Source organism: Hoplias malabaricus, chromosome Y (assembly GCF_029633855.1).
Source record: "Hoplias malabaricus isolate fHopMal1 chromosome Y, fHopMal1.hap1, whole genome shotgun sequence".
In the NCBI taxonomy this organism is placed as follows: domain Eukaryota; kingdom Metazoa; phylum Chordata; class Actinopteri; order Characiformes; family Erythrinidae; genus Hoplias; species Hoplias malabaricus.
In genome coordinates, this window is record NC_089820.1 from 50,439,910 (window position 1) to 50,458,696 (window position 18,787).

Here is an 18,787-nt window from a genome sequence, read left to right on the forward strand (position 1 = left end):
GTATCGTTAGGCAATATCGTGGTGTAGTATCGTTGGGGGTGGAGGAGGGAGCAGGGGGAGGATACATTCAGCAGCGGCCGAGAGAGCTGAGCTGACTGGAGCGGAGCTGCTCGTGTTTTTCAACATGAAACAAACCCGAGGCGGTTAAAGACGCTGTGAACGCTGCCGCGGACGGATTTCGTCGTTGCCGTGTTGTCGTAGTTCGGTGAACGTTGAAGACTTCGCACGGGCTGGTTTCCCGCTTTTTGAGGCTGTGACGGGAACAGAAAATACGGGAAAGGTGTTAAGGTGATTGTGCTGGTGTTTGGCTGGCGGTGTGAGGCGGACTCTGTGCGGTATGAAACCCTCGCTGGCCCTGCTCTTTTCACTTCGTCGGTAACACGCTGGCTTCTCTTCTGCCGCGGTGCTGCTGCTTAGCTCTCGGTCACAGCATGCCTCTTCCTCGGCCGTAAACAAAGAGCCGCTCGGGGGTCCGTTTTCTCGCCACACCGTGGTCTGCTGAACTCGAGTGGGGAAAGAAAGAAAGTCACACTCGGGATTTCCTCCGGTTTAAGGTGAGCGAACTAGCATCCCTCTTTACTCCTACAATAAAAGACGGAGGGCTAAAGACGTTTCTGAAGCTACTGTGCGGTTAAGGACGACGATGCCGTCGCTGGTGGCCATCCGGCTGCTGGTGCTGCTGCTCGGGCTCTGCTTACTGAGTGTAGCCGGCCAAGGGCACTCCACCCCGGCTGCATGCTCGCCCCTGTGCCGCTGCGACGAGGACGGAGGCGCAGACTGCTCTGGAAAAGGACTCAGCACCGTCCCAACTGGACTCAGCGCTTTCACTTACTATCTGTGAGTCTCACTAAACCTGCACAGAGAACTCTTCCTTACAGCGGTGTGCAAAAGTTTGACATGTACTGTTGATTAAACGATAGAATATAACTCTACAGAGAATACACTGCACGTTTTAATGCACAGTTACCTTTCATAATCTAAATTCAACACAGTGGGGGAATTAATACGTAATTTATTCTGTGCAAAAAAAAATTATATGTTTTTTTATATATATTATAAATAACAAAAATTCTAGTAATTGTTTGCTTAAAGAAATTTAAATGTTATTTGTAAATTTTCTTACTTAGGTTAATTCAATTTTAGATAATCAAATATATGTTATTTATTAAAGAAACTTACCCTCCTCTTTTTTCATGGAATTTGACAGACACTCAAACAGGACACATTTCAATCTACTCAAGTTACAGAGTGGAAAACATAACAGTTTTTGATAATTATTGTGTCCCCCCAGTAAACATTTAGCCGTTGATTCAACGTTGAAATAACGTAATGACTGCCGTCTAATCAACGTTCTCTTAAGGTTGAAAATGAAAATTGAAAAGACGTCCAAACACAGACATTGAAAAGACGACTATTAGACGTATTTTGGACGTCCACTGACGTTATTAATTGGTCCCGAAATAAATGACTTTTTTAAAACGCATTTTGGACGTCCACTGACGTTATCGATTGGTCACCACTTAACTGACATACTTAGATGGATTTTGGACGTCCATTGATGTTTAAAATATGTCCTTGACGGACAGAATACTTTTAGACGTTCCTTGTTTACTGGGACGTTTTGTGGTTGTGTAGCTATTGCCTGGACAGGGAACCACTGAGGGTTTCATCACACTGAAGCTAATGTAGTGTTAGGAGTCTTGCCCAAGGATGATTAGGTTGCATTCAGGAATGTCAGCGCCATAAAAAGTTTCGCTACACGTATGGTCTAAAGAAACATACTTATTTGTCTTCTTTTTGAAAGAGCAAAACTGGGAGAAAATGTCCAGCAGGCTTTGTTCATTCTCAGCTTGTTAAACATTGGCAGTATTAGCAAACTACTTTGAGCGCCATAAACATTTCTAAGTTAAAGTGGACTGGTCAAGCTTTAGTGGCGGGGAAACGATTTTGAATCGCAATAATGAGTGTGATTTCATGGTACGTATGCCAGTCACACACATTGTTCCCTTACAGTTTAATTTGACCCTCTTAATGGATTGGTAAGTTCTTGAAAAGTGACGTACTAAAATAGTAAAAATTGTCTTCTTGATCCATGAGGACCCCCCCTCCCCTTTGTTAATTGGTTTGATGGAAAGCAGGGACGTTAGCCTGCTGTAACCACTGTGCTTCACAAAGTACAGTTAAGAGGGATATAACGGTTGCCATTAATATCAAACACACTTCATGCCCTAAAACTGTATGATATCATGTCTTCAGATTTCAGTTTGGTTGACGCTGCTGCTGTCCAGTCAGCCTGGGTGTTTCAGGGATGAACCAGTCCTTGGACAAGAGTCCTGACACTGTGACAGTTTCTCTGTTTGACATCAGACCATAAGACACTCTGGATAAATGTGCCTGACAACTCTGTTGGCCAAAATCCTCCTTTTAAAAATGCTTGAACGGGATGCCTATGTAATCATGACTACAGAAGTATATTTCTGTTTAGAAAACACACAGATCTGAGTTCTGAAGTTGATGAGCCAGAGTGAATTTGCTTTAACTTTTCCCACAGCTGAATGGCTACTTCTTTCTGAGGAAACAGAACCAAGGGTGGTTATTTATTTATATATATTTTTGGAAGCCTTTAAGATATTATGACATGTTTACTCACTCCAGTGCACTTCTATTGTGGGTGTAGGCTGTGCTTACAGGCCATGAAAAGTTGCTTATCAGACACAGAAAATCATATTCTTTGCTTCATCTGATTTGCTGTGGTAGCTGCTGCTTTCAGAACAGTGCACTTCAGCTTGGTGCATTCCCTTGGCCGGTTGAAAGGGCAGCCAGTGCAGTGCAGTGCTGTGTTCACCGTGTCAAGTTTTGTGACATGACTATTGTTTTCTTTGGACAGAACTGGAGCGAGTGAATTTTCTGGCCAATAACCAGCCTAAGAGTCCTCTCCCTGAGTAGAGCATGGGGAAAGGGGGTGGGGGGGATGTGTTGGGTTGTAGTATGCAGCAATACTCCTGCTTTATTAAACACCTCTCAAACTCTTAACTGAACTTCAGCTATCCAAGAAAGGTAGTCATAGATTTATCTGTGAACCTGTTATTTTCTGACTGGTTGCTTTTAAACCACCGTGTATTATTCCATTCCACACCTCCACACATTTGGGGAAAACTGTAAAGTTTCTGTGTTATACAAGGCTGATGTTCATGATATAAAACACATGTGTGGTGTTTTGTACTTGTTTGGTTTTTACTGTGTATTAAACTATGACATCTGCTGTTGGACCGTTTCAGACATGTTTCTTCTCACAGATAAAATTGTTTGCCTTTTGAAAAGGGCTATTATTGAACTTAGACATGTCTAACCCGGGATAAAGGTGCTTTGAAAGGGCTGGTATCATAGGTTTATCTTGTTTCTTTCCCTAAGCTCAATTTCTAATTAAATGCTAATATCATTTTTTATTACACAACGTTTTTCTGATATCTCTTAAGTGTGAACAGGATGTTTGTTTTCGTGACTCTTTAAACAGACATATAAATCATCTTTGCTCTGATCGGCTGCAATGCATCGTGCCTGCTTTCAAAAGCGGTCAGTCCTGAAACAATCCTTATTACTTCAACATGAGTAATCCTCGCCTAACTGCTGTAGGCTGTAAAGTTCACAAAACTGAAATCAAAATGGGCTTTTTACCATTCAAACTGTCCTTTAACAATGCTTACAAACTATATCAGCTTCTTTTATTAAAAAGAAAAGTGAGGGAAGTGTTTTTCCAGGTATGGGCCCTTTAAAAGTGCCTGTAGCAGGGAAGGAAAGGTAGAAAAGTGATATACGAAAGTCTAAGTGCTTGTTTGAAGTCAGACAGTCAAAGCAGCATCAATCATTTCCTGATCTACAGTCTCTCTCTGGAACATTTTCACCAAGTCTGGTGGTTTGCCGTGTTACTAGCTGAGTGGGGAACCACATTTCCACACACATTTCTCTCCTGACAGCTCTGGGGATGAACTCAAGGGTCTCAGCCAAAGCCAAAGGCAAAACGGGCCTCATAAATTACAGAAGCTCCTCCTCTTTAGACTCCGCTGTTTTTTTTATTGTCATTTCCTTGTGCTGCGATCAGGTGCCTCACTTTTGCGCCAGTAGGGAATAAGTGTGTCCTGGAAGGTAGAGTAGCCTCCACAGTGCAGTGGATCTTTCTGAGGCCTCATATTTTGAAAACAGCTTGACGGCGATCTAGAAATATCTTTGCCAAGCAGCAGCGTGTAACCCAATGCCAGGCTAAGTCCAGTCTGCGGAAGTGATAAGGCCAGAAATAAAGCCGGAGTGTTAACACTCGTCGTGGTAGTGGCCATCTTAGATATCGCTGAATGATATGCAAAAGCCGTGCAGTCGCAGGCCCTGTGCGGTGCAGACATTTATCTGGCAACCTACCTATCTTAATGAGTTTTTAATAGCAAAGGCCTAGCCATCGTTACCCTATCAGTGCTTACTAAATACTTACAGTGCTTTACATTACATTAATGCCCTTTGGGAGATGCTATTATTAAGGGTGATTTACTGTGGTAGCTTTAAAGGTCTTGTATAAGGACCTTTTTATAAGTGTAGTGTGTTCATTAATGAGCTGGGAATCAAACCTCAGTCTTTTGTTTGTAAAACAATGCTATTCCAACTATAATTATATTAATCATAATTATAGCTATTGGAAATGTTGGGATGTTGTGCTGTATTGAAACCTAGGGTTAGGTTTAGGTCACAGGACCCATGTTTTTCCATGTTTCCCAAGTTTATATGTATTTAAAAACATTAGCTGAATGTTACACTGTGTCACAACTTCTTGGAAAATGGCCCAGTAGAATTTAAATGACTAAAACTCCAATGCATTAACTTGCATTAAAGGGAGAAAAGAAATTCTTGTTCAGTGCATATGCACATTCATTTGGGTATCTTAAGCCTACCAACCCAGAAGTCGGTGTCTGAGTTTTTCAGATTCTGTGCTACATCCTATGTCAAGTGCAGACACTTTGGAATTGTCCTGCCTCCTCATTTGAGTATCTCCAATCACAGCACTAGACCTGCATTTATTTGAGAGCATAAAGATAAGGTTAAAAGGACTAAAACGCACATAACTGCTAGGGAGGAGCACATAACCTGGAGGTTGTGGGTTCGATTCCTGATCCGGGTGACTGTCTGTGAGTTGGTGTGTTCTCTCTGTCTGCATGGGTTTCCTCCGGGTGCTCCGGTTTCCAGTCCAAAAACACACGTTGGTAGGTGGATTGGTGACTCAAAAAGTGTCCGTAGGTGTGAATGTGTGAGTGTGTGTGTTGCCCTGTGAAGGACTGGCGCCCCCTCCAGGGGAGACCCTGAACTGGATAAGGGGCTACAGATAATAAATAAATGAATGAATGAATGGATGAACTTTCCATTGGCTTCCGTTATTACATTAGAAAAGAAGTTTCCTTCCTACAACAAGCTAACTAACATTTAGTATGACGAATTAAACGAATTACACACCATTTTTAACGGATACCACATGCTTGTCCCAGCTCTTGATAACGTTTGTAGTAAGTTGTAGCCTGTTTTTTTGGTTATGACAACAATACCTTATCATAGAGTATTAAAAAAATAGTACCATTTCTATTCCACATCTATCCAGTAAACTGCCAAAGAACAGAGCAGAGACTGTCCTCGTCCCAACATTGTATCGCCTCAAAATAAGTTAGGAAAACCTCCTCTGTCTTAGAGGATCAGAGCAAGAGAGGAATGCACACCTTTCTGTCTTTGGCTGGTGTCTTGAACTCCATTCAATTAAACCTACTGCCTTAAGCAGTGGTGGGGCAGTTAAACCTCACTCTTGGAGCTCCAGCAGGGTGCTTACGCTCCATTCCCTGAGCTCTAGGAGCTCCAGCAGGGTGCTTATACCTCATCTTATGAGCTTCGAGAGCTCCAACCCCATTAGATCAATATGGGCACTTTAACCCCACAGTGATATTGCTCTACACTTGCTGTAGTCCAGGATCCCTCTATGTAAACTAGGGCTATAGAGTAAATATAAGGTAAAATGCAGTTAAAACAAGGCCGCATTACAGATGTTACAGAAGCAGTGCTGGAGGCTAAGCAGCTCATCTGTCAGTCAGCAGAGTGCCAGTCATGGCATGAATGGCAGGCTTTGGCGTGATGTGAGAAATGCCCTGGCACACAGCCGCCTGTGTTTCTCTGAGGCTCCCCGTGCTGTGCGCCTTATTGCCTTTCTGGTATTTATTTATGTAATTGATAATAGTAGGGCAACTCTGTGTGTCTGTCCCTCGCTGCCGCCGCCGCTCTGTCTTTTCCTGCAGAGAGAGAGGGAGAGAGGGGGAGAAGTGTGGAAAGACAAGGAAAACGAGGGAATGGAATAACAGGACAAGAAGGACTTGAGTGTTAAGAAATGGCATGCACACAAAGGCAAAGTGAGGCTGTGTGTAAATGAGTGAAGAAGAGTGGTGGATTATTGATGAGAGGGAGGTAGAGAAGCAATGAAGAGATATGGAAGAGTGAATGTTTCATTACTGTTTGGTGATTCAGGTTAAGGTTATGATTAGGTTTTGTTTTAGAAAAATCTTATAACCTATATGCAGTTAAATATTGTTTCATAGTCCGTAAAGCCTTACTCCACATTTCAGATCCATGTTCTAGGTGCATGCTTTCTGCTTTTCCACATCCTTTCAGACCCACAGCATGGAGTTGTCTTCTTTGCAGATCTGAGCCACCGGAGCATGGTTTTGTTCTTCTTTCTCAAAGATGAAAGCCTTGCGTACATTTGATCTGATGGTGACTATTGTTGCATTGTTGTCAGAAGTCCAGGTTTCTTTATATCTTTTTTTTTTATTTTTATCATTTTATGTGCTCCATTTTGTCACTCTTTACACAAGTGGAATGTCTTCTATCTAATCTCAGAATTATCTCCTGAAAATGAATAACTTGTCCTTTACAACCATTTTTATCTTGAACTTAAAGACTGTTCAAGAGTGTTGTCTGATTTATAAATTGTTCCACACAAAGTGATTGATGTTCGTAAATGAAATACAGATGGTACAGATGTGCGACTCCATAACCTGAAGATACTATAAAAACAAACCTGTGAGTGTAAGACCGAAAGCAAGGGTAGAAGAATCTGGTTGATAATTTATCCCCCTGGCGCAGATAGCAGGTCTGAGGCTTGTGTGTTTAATAAAGTTTGCGCAGTTCAGCAGGTTGTTGCGCAACGCCTCAGGTTAATGATCCACTGCAGGCGGGGCAGCTCACTGCTCACTGAGCCAGAGCACAGCTATGGCTCCAGCAGATGAAATGCACCACTGTAGCCTCAACACTAACAAATCCTTCACCTTGACCTTGAGCTTATTGTTCGGGAAAATAGATCATAATTTATTATATTGCCCACAGGACCTGCCCTTGCCAGATAACTCAAACAAAGAATGCATTGTGTATAGGGTGCATGATGTACTGGGGTATTTAGATATTGCAACATGATTCATTCGCCATAAAATTTACCCTTAGAAATCTGGAGCAACTGTTGTTTTGCTCGTTTTGTAATATGTCGGAGGTGTTATTGTTTAAATCTGCACTATCTAAGATTTCCTTTGGATTAAAAATATAAGAATTAAGATGACTACCTAATGGGGGTGTAGCGGTACTTCACAATTGAGTGCACAGAGTCACGTGACTATTAGGCTATTAGGTGCGATCTTTAATTCCACGAAGGAGGGTGCCACCTGGAAACCTTAAGCTGTAACCTGTTGGATTTGAGTGGTACTGTGTAACTGCGGTGGTTTAGGAGTATTGCTAAGATGACTGTATTCTTGTTAGTCTCCCACCCCTCCTCGTCCTCCCCTCTCTCTCTTGTCTCTTTCTGTCTCGCTGCAGCATATAGAGTGACTCGTGCTTGTGTTTCTCTCTCTTAATTCTTTATCTCTCACTGTTCTCACATTTGGATTTGAAAGAACTGAAAGTAAACAAGAATTGTGTGTTTGTTTGTGGCAACACATTGAATATGCTAACATCTAGCTACATAGTAGAGCTGGGCGATATGGCCAACATTTATATCACGATATGTTTCTTAATTTCAGTACGATATAATTCCGATATCGACATGAACAATGGAATAAGCCACAGAAAAACTGCCAAGAACTGAAAGCAGCACGACATCACCATGAAACAACAACCCCTTGGCTTTGTCAATATTAATATTTTTAAACTAACTTTAAAACTAAGTGCAATTAACTGACGGCAGTGCCCTGTAATTAACATCAGTCAGTGAGAGATGCTGTAAATAAAATATCTTGAAAATGTTTATAAAAGTCGTGTCATTGTTATTGAAACATTTTATATTGATATTTGAATATATATCTGATGTTTTGACCAAAGCATAATTTATGGTGCTTTTCCACTGCATGGGATCGGCTCAGCTCGGCTCGGCTGCTGTAACTTCAGAGATTTTGAATGCCTCTAGTTTGTCCTGGAGCTCTGCATTTTGTGGTGATTGTAAGAGAGCAGGGACTACAAAAGTACCCGGTTTCAGGCACCAGATTTGGCCAGTGGTTAGGGTTAGCAAAAGGAGCCCAATCAAGTCGATTCGTGTAGTTCCATGCAGTGAAATAGCTTTATTAAATTATACATTATACACAAGTCAAAGTTGCTATAGCTACAGTTACTGTACAGTGTTGTTGTTTGCAGACTGTAGCTGGTTTCTATATCTTTTATGATGCCTGCAGTTGCTCATTGTTCTACAAGGATTCTGACACTTATAATGTAGCCATAAAAGCGGAGAGGGATGTTACTGGTTAGTTTAGTTAACAGACTCAGGCAGTGTGTACAGTTTAATTTGGGGCATTGAAATGATTCGAGCTGCAATAAAGAGGACAGGGCTCGACACGTTTGACCCCGTTCACGCTAACCCCATCTCATCTTCTCCCTCTCACCCAACTTCAGAGCGACGTCCCCCCCTCGGCCGTCTGTCCTCAGGCCATTAGCAGCCCCTTGTCTCAGACTCACTCAAGTGATTCTGCTGAGAGTTAGGAATGTGGCTTTGTGTCCCATTAACAAAACAGAGGCGCCGGACTGTGGTCCGTCTTGAAGGCTCAGGGGACGGTCAGCCAGACGGAACCGGCCCCTCAGCTTTTCCGCACCTTCCTCCTGCACATGGCCTTCGCACGGATTTGCACAAGAGACTCCAGCACAATAGAGTGTTTGTGCACAAATCTCGGCTGAAAGGGAAAACGACAAGGCTGGACTAATGCACTTTTAATAGTGCTAACGAGAGCTCTGATAGGAGCGGGTTTGAAGGTCACTGGACTCAGGATTCTGAGAATTTCTGGCTGTCTTAAACAATAGCTTGGCTTTTATAGTTATGGTTATTGTTGTGCTTTATTGCTTCTTGTAGGAAATGTGAAATGAAGGACTGTGTTTAATCCCTTTAACTTCAAGGAGTGGTTAATAGACTCGAGCTTCGTTTCCACCTACATACTAAGGGTGGGACGATGTTTTGTCCTATTTAGATAATTGAATTTGTTTTCTATCATTGTTAACTCTCACAGTTAAATGTCTCCACAACAGCATCACAAGAGTCATTGTGAATTTCTGTGCAAACAAACTCGATTTCTTTGAAACAACAGGTAAATATAAATAAAAAGATAGACCAAATAAACACATCTTGGCTCACCTTCAGAGGGCAGTGGTGAGTAATATTTGTTTATTAGAAAAGTTATTTGAGGGTTTTTGATTACTTCAAACTTGTAGTTTAATTTAATGAAAATATATTTACAAGAAATAATTGCAGTTATTTATTTTTAGTGTGTGTGTGTGTATATATAAATATTTAGTATGTTATTACAGTTTTTATACATTTGTTGTTATAACATTTACAGTTTTTTGAAAGGTCGATGATGGTGGTGTAATTAGACTTTATTCCATCTTTTCAAATTGCAGAGAAAATAAATATTGTTAAATTTATTGAATTTCATGATTTTTAAAAAATAAAATATTGTATTTTGTGCAGTATTGTTCAGTCTGAGAGACATTTTGATATTCAAGTTACTGGTCAGTAATTTTAGTTTATTTCTGTAGCGCTAGCCAGTGGCTTCAGAGCACCAGCGGATGCCAAGAAATATATGTGTTCAATCTAGACTTTTAAACAGGACATTTTTCTTTACCTGCATGAACACAGGCACCCTTTCAGAGCTATCATAAGAACACACACACACACACACACACACACACACAAGCTTGGTTCATGGGAAGCGGATGGTGAAAAGGAGATTTGTGAAATATGCAAGATTTCAGTTTTTCTCTTGGAGGTTAACTCCTGCACACCACCGTGACGTACTGTTTTTTACTCTGTAACAAAGACAAAGTCAGTTCAAACCTCTCAGATTTCCGAAGAGTGGACACAATGCAGCTGTGACCCTGCCTTTCACTCCCAGTCTCTCGCTCTCTCTCTGTCCTTCCAAACCTCATTTCTTCTTTTTTATTTGGGGTTTTATCCTCTTTAAGTCCTTGATGCAGACAGCCTGATGGGTTATGAGGATTTATAAGACATGAAAGAGAGGTTTCTCACTGATGGAGACCATTTGGAGGATGATGGATGGACAGATAGGAGGATAGATAAGCGCATGACAGATGGAGAGACTGATAGATGCATGAAAGATGGATTGATGGCTAGATCCAAGTTTGGTTGCCAGGTATTGCACGGTTATTTCCTCTTGCTAATTACCTTTTGTGTGTTTAACTTGAAGCCTCATTTATTGAGGTTATTTCCGTTGTTTATCAAACATGATTGCAAAAGTAATTTGTGCTGCCCCCCACCACCTCATTTTAACGGTTTTGTTAGTGTCTCGAGGACCATGTTTATAAATTATGTCATGATTTTCCCATGAGTTCACACACCACGTCCCACACTTCAGTCAGAAATGTTCTATCGGGGAACAACATTCTAAAAAATGTATTTCATTGCTCTGCAACAACTCTCCTTGTGTTATTATTGTGTAGATATTTATTTTTAGTAATAAGTGTGTGAGAAATTTCTAGACACGTCTTTACAAACCTCACAGATGAATGTACGATTATGTTGGTGTATTTGCTGAATTGTAATTTATAGGAATTTAATAGCAATGAGAGGATTTTAATCTGAAATTAACTGTGATAAATGTTACCCTATCTTTCTGTTCCTAAAGGATAGTGCAGGTTCAGTATTACAGAATATGTGTGAGGGAGGCTGGTTACTGCTGAACTAATTGCATCCAATTGAAAATGACTTTATATTAACTTAATTTTACTTAAAGTGGATTTAATATTGAATAAAAATAACTTGGAACATTAAAATAGGAATCTGAAGCCTACCAAGTCACAAACTGTGAAACAAGACCATCCAGTCAGTTTTTATGAGCCGGCTTAATGAGACAACATGGGATAAAATGAGCCATTCTGATTGGGTGCTGCGTCTTCTGTAGAGGACAAAGGCTTTAGAATGACAATGAGCACAAAGAAATGAGTACTGTTTAAATGTGGAGAAAGAGAACAAAGTGAAAACGGCTAAAAACCAGAGCTGCTGCTCCTCACTCTTCATTCCCGGGGTCTCGCGCTGAACTGAGCTGTGGCTTGTTGTTATTTAAAGGACGAGGTGATGAAACCAGTCCTTCTGAACAGGGCTATTCAGACAGGGCAGAACGCTGCAGCGGTGTTTGATTTTAGTTGTATTTTGACCAAAGCATGTCACAGATGTTTCATTTATGTAACAGTTGCTGGGTTTATCAGATAAAAGCAAAGTGAAGACAACTGTTTTGTTGCCTTATGCAGTCTAATAAGATAGTTATCCTATTTTGAACATCATTTCACACAGAGACTCGGATAATAGGCCTTCAAATCTGGCACAAGCATCTAACCGACCAACTCCTAACTGTTAACATCCACAAATAACTTGTTTTGGTTAAAAGCCACTTTGAATATACTGTTGTACAATAACATTTTGATAATTGGGTGAACTTGATGGTGCCCAGTGCAGCGATGATAATGATCAAATCGTTTGGTGGACTTTTGTTTACTCGTTACAGAGGCATTGCAACAAGCATCGTAGCGGTCCTGACGAATCATGTGTGAGCCCCCTCCGTCTGTGAATATTTTCTCTTCTTTGCCTAAACCTTCCAGGAGAAGCATATAAACACCTTCAAGGGCTTTCATTGCTCGGCCAAGTTGCTACGTAAAGGTTCTGCTGGATGTACATCTTGTTTTACTGTGATAGACGGAGGTAAATTCTGAGGCTTAATGATGTCATTTTAAACATATCATTAATGACTGGCGTGAAATCATTAGCGCCTCTAAAAAAGAGCCTCTTTTCATATTACAGTTGGGTTCTTGGATCCTTTGAGATTCTGTCTTAATGGGGATATATTTTACTAGTTTTCCACAAGGGAACACGGTTCTGAGGCGTCTGTGCCATGCTTTGATCAAAACACCATAGCGTTAACATCAGAATGGCTCGTTTTATCCCTTATTTAGTGTGGGTTGGTAGGTGCTCTAGTCTCCCCTTTAAAGTCCGGTGTGAAATCATTACAGCCTCTAATTTTCTTCTTATTATTTGTGTTTCTCTCTGATTAACTAAATATAATTGCCATTGAGTTTCTTTTTTACAATAAACCCACGTGTCATTATCGACCTTATGAAGTGGGACACTTCGGCTCGGAGCAGGAAAACAAATGAAGGGTCCCTCTAATCGGTCCGCCAATACGGTCCATCTATTACTGAGTGAGATGTTTGAGCATTAGCTGAGGTGTGGGGCCTCTGAAGGCCTGTGGGAACGACTGCCTGCAGACAGCTTTTTTCCTCTGACAGTGACTGCAGTGCTTCATTAAATTACAGAATAACAGTCATCTGAGACGGAAAAGTCTCTTTAGCGAGCACGGCTGAGTGACCGTCGATTAGCGTTTAGCCGTGTGGTCTGCTGCCGGGGACAGAGACAGGGAGTCCCCCGCAGTCCAGACAGTCCGGAGGAGCCCAGTTATAACCCTAGGCTTGTGTGTGTGTTTGTACATGTGCCGTGTGGCCGTTTGCCTCCCGTGGAGATTAATTTTAAGCCCAAGCTTGTGTGTGCTTGCTTGTATGTGCATACAGTGCACAGTTTTGTTTGGTGGAGGGGGTGGGGGGCAGCTGTAGAGCCCTGGTGGTCTTCCCTTAACAGCTCTTTCAGTAAAGCACTGTTTAATGTGGCACCTCTCCCTTTCCTGCACAAGCATATATGTGTTTATATATGTAATGTGTGTGTGTGTGTGTGTAGGGGGCGTGTGCATGGTGCCACTTGTCAGGCATTTCCTGTCTGCCCGCTTTGCCTGACCCTCACTGACCTCCGGTCATACAGTTGTAATCACAACATGGTCTTGTCATGAAAAAGCACAGTTTTTGGTTCATAACAGTGTCCACGACTCTGTGTGTGTGTTTGTGTGTGTGTGTGTGTGTGTCCGTGTGTTTACGCAGGTATGAACAAGGGAGCAGGAGAGAAAGCCTGTGACGAATTTATTTAAACTGAACTGAAAGAGACATTATATTAAGAGCATAGTTAAATAAACAGTCGCTCTCAGTTCGTCTTTTTCTTTCTCACTCACTAATTTTAGGGTCCTTGTTTGAATAAAGCAGTTTATTTCAGGCCTCATCTTCCTGTAACTGTCCAGCAGAACAAGCTGTTGTGTAAAAGGTTGTCAAAATAAGATATTAAAGTCATATTTTTACTGAATCCAATGAAAAATGTGCACATGTGAAAGTTAAAAGCTGTCTTACCTAGTACCTGCCTTGCAAGGAGGTTTATGAAGTTAATACACACACACACACGTGCGCACACACACACATCGACTAACAAATACTTCTGACCATAAATAAACTAAAGAGCAATGATCTGTTTGTGCTTTAATTAAAGTTATAAATTGTTTAGCACTGTTTTTAAACACCAGCCCGATCTTCAGGAACTTGGGAAGTTCATGGTCTGAACCAAAGCTGAAAGTGATACGATGTTGTGTTTATAGCGGTTGGTACAGTGTCATGGGTAATGCTGCTACTTTCCAAAGATTGGCAGATTGGCATTTGCTTCCTGACCCAGGAAATCATCCCACCCCGCAACGTGATGTGTCCTTGAGCAAGCGTCCTAACGCGTCTCTCGTCTGCATCTGTAGCGTGATTGGAGTTGTAAGTCGTGATGGATGAGACTGTTTGCCCTAAAATGCTGTTTTCACGGACACACTGAGGATCAATGCTAGCTCTTGGCATTGCTTAGGACGATCTTACACTCATAATTGTCTACAAAACTGACATAGAAATATAAGAGGAATTCAAATGAGGGTCTGTACACCTCAGAGAGCCATAAGGAGATGACCAATGGAGACCATGATCAAACTTTTCCTTTAGTCTTTTACTAATACTTGGTGATAGAGGGAGTTAAAGTAGGCCACGCTATGCAGAGCATTTGGGAAACTGTAACGGCTCCTTTGTAAATTATAACAGCATGGAAGAGCTCTAAATGAAGCAAAGGAGTCACCAGCAGAAGAGCCATCTTTATATCCGAGAGAGAGAGAGAGAGAGAGAGAGAGAGAGAGAGAGAGAGAGAGAGAGAGAGAGAGAGAGAGAGAGAGAGAGAGAGAGAGAGAGAGAGAGAGAGAGAGAGAGAGAGAGAGAGAGAGAGAGAGAGAGAGAGAGAGATGATTATTCAGTGCAGATTGGTTGTAAATAGTGTTGTTGTGTCCCGGCAGCGTTGCTATGGCAGTTAATGTAGTTGTTGAATGTGCGCTTCCTGGTGGCTCTCAGTGAAGAAAACCAGCCGGTGCATTAGAAAACACTGTCCTCCATCACTGCTGCTTTTACTCTCACATACATAACTCAAACAGTACGAGAGAGAGAGATTCGGTGAAAGAGTGTGTAACAGAAATGGAGATTGAGAAGGAGTGGGATGGAGTTAGGAGAGAAGGAGAAGAAAAAAGAAAGATGGAGAAGAGAGAGAGAGTTTAGAAAGGCTGTAGAGACACAGTGAAAGAGAGGAGTGTAAAAGAGATTGACTGTGAGAGAGTGAAATGTCCGGAATAATAAACAGTAGGATGAACACGGAGAAGCTGTCACACACAGACACACTCAGGAATAGGTGCAGGCAGTTGTAGGCTGCACACACACACACACACACACACAGATACACAGACACTCACAGACTTACAGGGAGGTGGTGACTCTCTGGTCTCAGTGGAATGTGAAATGGCTTCCCAGAAGATGGGCTGTGTTTGGGTTTGCTTCTTGCAGAGCTTCCGTCCAGTCCAGCTCACCTCTCGCTCTCTCTCTCTCTCACTCACACACACACACACACACCACACATATATGAGAGATGAATGAGACTGTTAATAGAAGCTACTGTCCAAGGCCTAGAGTTTTTGCATTATGTATTTATTGCTTTATTTATTTAGTTACCAGTTAGCACAAGCTATTTGTAGAAATGTAGTATAATTACTGAATTCAACGACATTAATTACCCATTCATATAATTAACTTCACAAGAAATGATGGATGAGCAGGTGTCTGCAAACTTTTGCTTATACCGTGTCCCGCGCTTGGCTCCGTTAGCAGGCAGCTGTTTACAAATAACATTATTGCTATTGATAATATTAGTAATGCGTATAATAATAGACTAATACTGAGCTGAAAGAGGAAGGAAATGGATGCAGACACCACTTCACATTTTTTTTAACTTCAGCAATACAAACACACTCCTGTTGAAGGAAGAGGTTCCGTGGATTAGAGGGATATCTTCCGGCAGGTTCACCCACAGGAGCTTTTTATAGACACGTTAATTAACCATACCTCTCATGAGACTAATTGTTATTTATAGCCATGTTTGGAGAACCTGTCTGGAAAGGCGTCAGTGTGCGCTGTGCCAACATTCATCAAATTGCTGAGTTTTCTGACTGGAAATGGTACATGAGGTTAGAATCTAAACCTCATTCCTGCGTACGAAACTGGTGCTGTCCACTTAACTCTGTGGAGTGGGTAGTGGAATGAGGAGGAGAGGATAAGTGCTTTGACTGAAATTACTATGGCTGTATACAGTGTATCCCTTGTGATGGAATGCCACCCTGTCCAGGGTGTGTTCCTGCCTCGCTCCCAGTGATTTCAGATAGGCTCCAGACCCAGCATGTCCTGATTTGAGAGTATTCAGCCACAAAACATTGGGTACTGATGTTAATGTTGGTTGGTTCTGTGTAACAAACAGCCCTCTAGCTCATCCTATAGCTATTGAATTGTGCTCCAACATTCCAGAGGGTTCAGCTCTAGTGTTCCCCGAGCCATTGGCTGTGAGTTTATAACCTTTAGCTATAACCTAGCTGACCCTTGGCATTGAGCGTGGTGTCCATACTCAGGCACATCTGCAGCTACCCCACAGCCTCCCATATCAGTACATATTGCTCTGTGGAGATTATATAAGCTTTGAAAAACCTCTGGTGCACCTGTGGTGGTGGTGTAAGTGCGTGTTGGTACGAGTGGATCAGACACAGCAGTGCTGCTGGAGTTGTTAAACACAGTAACTCGTGTCGCTGCACAGTTTACGTGGACACAGGACGCTGGATATTTTTGGTTGGTGAAGTATTCTCAGTCCAGCAGTGACACTGAGGGGGTTGAAAACTCTAGTAGCACCGCTGTGTCTGATCCACTTGTACCAGCACAACACACTCTAATACACTACCTCTCAGGTTCTTGACAATGAAAAGTGTATTCAGAGCAACAGTTGGACTACAGTCTGTACTTGTAGAAGTATAAAATGCTCCTGTATGGTCCATAGAGCCGAGACAATGCACAGTGAGTGTAGAAACAAGCAGGTGGTTGTAATGTTATGGCTAACCAGTGTATAGTGTATGGTGCCTGTCGTTAATCTTCAAGCGCTTGAAAGTGTAAAGGCAGAACGCCAAGGTCTTAAAGGCACACCTGCGGAATCCGATTGGCTTTTCTGTGTTTGTGCTTCAATACAAGCCATAAAAATGATCAATATCAGTTCCTGTACACCACTTATCAAGTATATTTTCATTTCTAATACATTTCTAATCACCCTTCTGGACTTATTCCACCACACTTATTCCGTTCTGTTGAAAAATACAGTTGTCATGGCGTTTTATCATCTACAAATGTTATTGCACTGTTGCTTTAGATAAATGAAGTTTTTAAAAACTAATAAAGTAGAAATTGTGGCACATATACAATTGAACACCCTGCCAAGCCAATATTTACTGTCAGCCTCTTTGCCAGATTTTACAGCTTGCAAATGCTTTTTTTGTAGAAGGACATCAGTCTTGTTTTTCTTATTTAAAGGAGGCATATTATGAAAAATCGCTTTTTCAGTGCATTACTGAAAAGGATCTAGTTTAATTTGAGGATCTAGAGCCCAGAAGCCCACAAACTGTGAAGTAAAACAATGCGGCCAGGTTTTTTGTGGTCTGCCTGCACTCTTAGGACAAAAATAAAAGGTATGGTAGAGGTACATTTTTGGTCACTAAAGGTACAACAGCGTAAACGTACCTCCTTTAAAGGTGCAACAGTGGTTTTAAAGTCCAGCTCTGTTCCCTAAAAGTACATTACGTTTGCGTCTCCAGTATGATTTTGTTATAGAGCTGTAAAATGAAGCAACAACATTCAGTGGAACCTCTACTAACGAACGCCTACACTAACGAACTTGCCAATATACGAACCGGGCATTTGAATATTTTTTGCCTCCACCAACGAACCATGACTCTAGAAACGAACCCGAGCCCCTGCCGAGCCGCCGGCTGGAAATGGACACTGACCCCAATAAGCGAGTCTCTCAGCGCCCAGACTGGAGTGAGCGTTTAAGATTAGCAAATTGTAGCTTTAGCAATTTAGCATTAGTGTAAATAGCAGACATCGAAATATGTGCTAAGTTAAGCCATATCTACGCTTCGTCTCCCTACATTCACCCACCCACCCCCACCTCCCGTCATCCAGCCAGTGCCTGTGTTACTGCTCCAGCCAGTCGTCACGTCTTCAAGGTAGCGATGTGTAACCACTTAAAACTTTTTTATTACTGTTACCACTGTATTTCTTTTTTATTTTTAGTAATGATACATGTATTTTTTTTTTACTAATTTGAGAGTTTTGTAAACATATGTCTAAAAGGGTGACTTTCGGGGTGGGGGCTGGAACACATTAATTGCTTTTCCATTATTTTAAAAGGGGAAAATTGACTCGAGAAACAAACCTTTCCACTTACGATCTGGCTCACGGAATGGATCTAGTTCGTAGGTAGAGGTATACCTGAAGGATCTGAAATGTACACTTGAGGGTACCACCACAGTGACAGTTTTTCTGGTAGTGTCTGAAAACATAGGAAAAAATTATTAAAACACTTATTTTTGTGCTCCATCTCACACACAGTACAGAGACTTCAGAGTTGTCCCACCTCCTATTCTGAGTCTCTCCAATCACAGCCCTGGACACTTGTGTTTGTGAGATCACAAAGACAAAGTTAAACAGAGCAAAATAAACACAATGAGCACACTCAAGGAAGAGTACAGATTAAACAGGGTGAAAACAACAATGGAGAAAAAGAGAACGGAGGGGATTAAGGCTAAAGTCTAGAGCTTCTGCTCCTCGCTCCTCGCGCCTGGGCTCTCGCGCTGAACTGAGCTGTGGCTCATTCTCATTTAAAGGAACAGGCCCTGAAACCAGTCGTTCTGAGCAGGGGGAGTACGTTACTGTGGTGTTTGATACTTGTAGTATTTTGATCAAAGCATGTCATGGATGTTTGATT

General features: G+C 41.7%; 1 protein-coding gene across 1 annotated transcript in view; it reads left to right on the forward strand.

Moving 5' to 3' along the window:
• Positions 1-504: 504 nt before the first annotated feature.
• LOC136679077 (leucine-rich repeat-containing G-protein coupled receptor 4-like) overlaps positions 505-18,787 on the forward strand; it is a 64,941-nt gene continuing 46,658 nt past the window's right edge. Inside the window, exons 1-2 of the mRNA XM_066657357.1 lie at positions 505-554; positions 637-837. Of these exons, the coding sequence (XP_066513454.1) occupies positions 644-837 (194 nt within the window). The 5' untranslated portion in view covers positions 505-554; positions 637-643. The remainder of the gene's footprint in view (positions 555-636; positions 838-18,787) is intronic.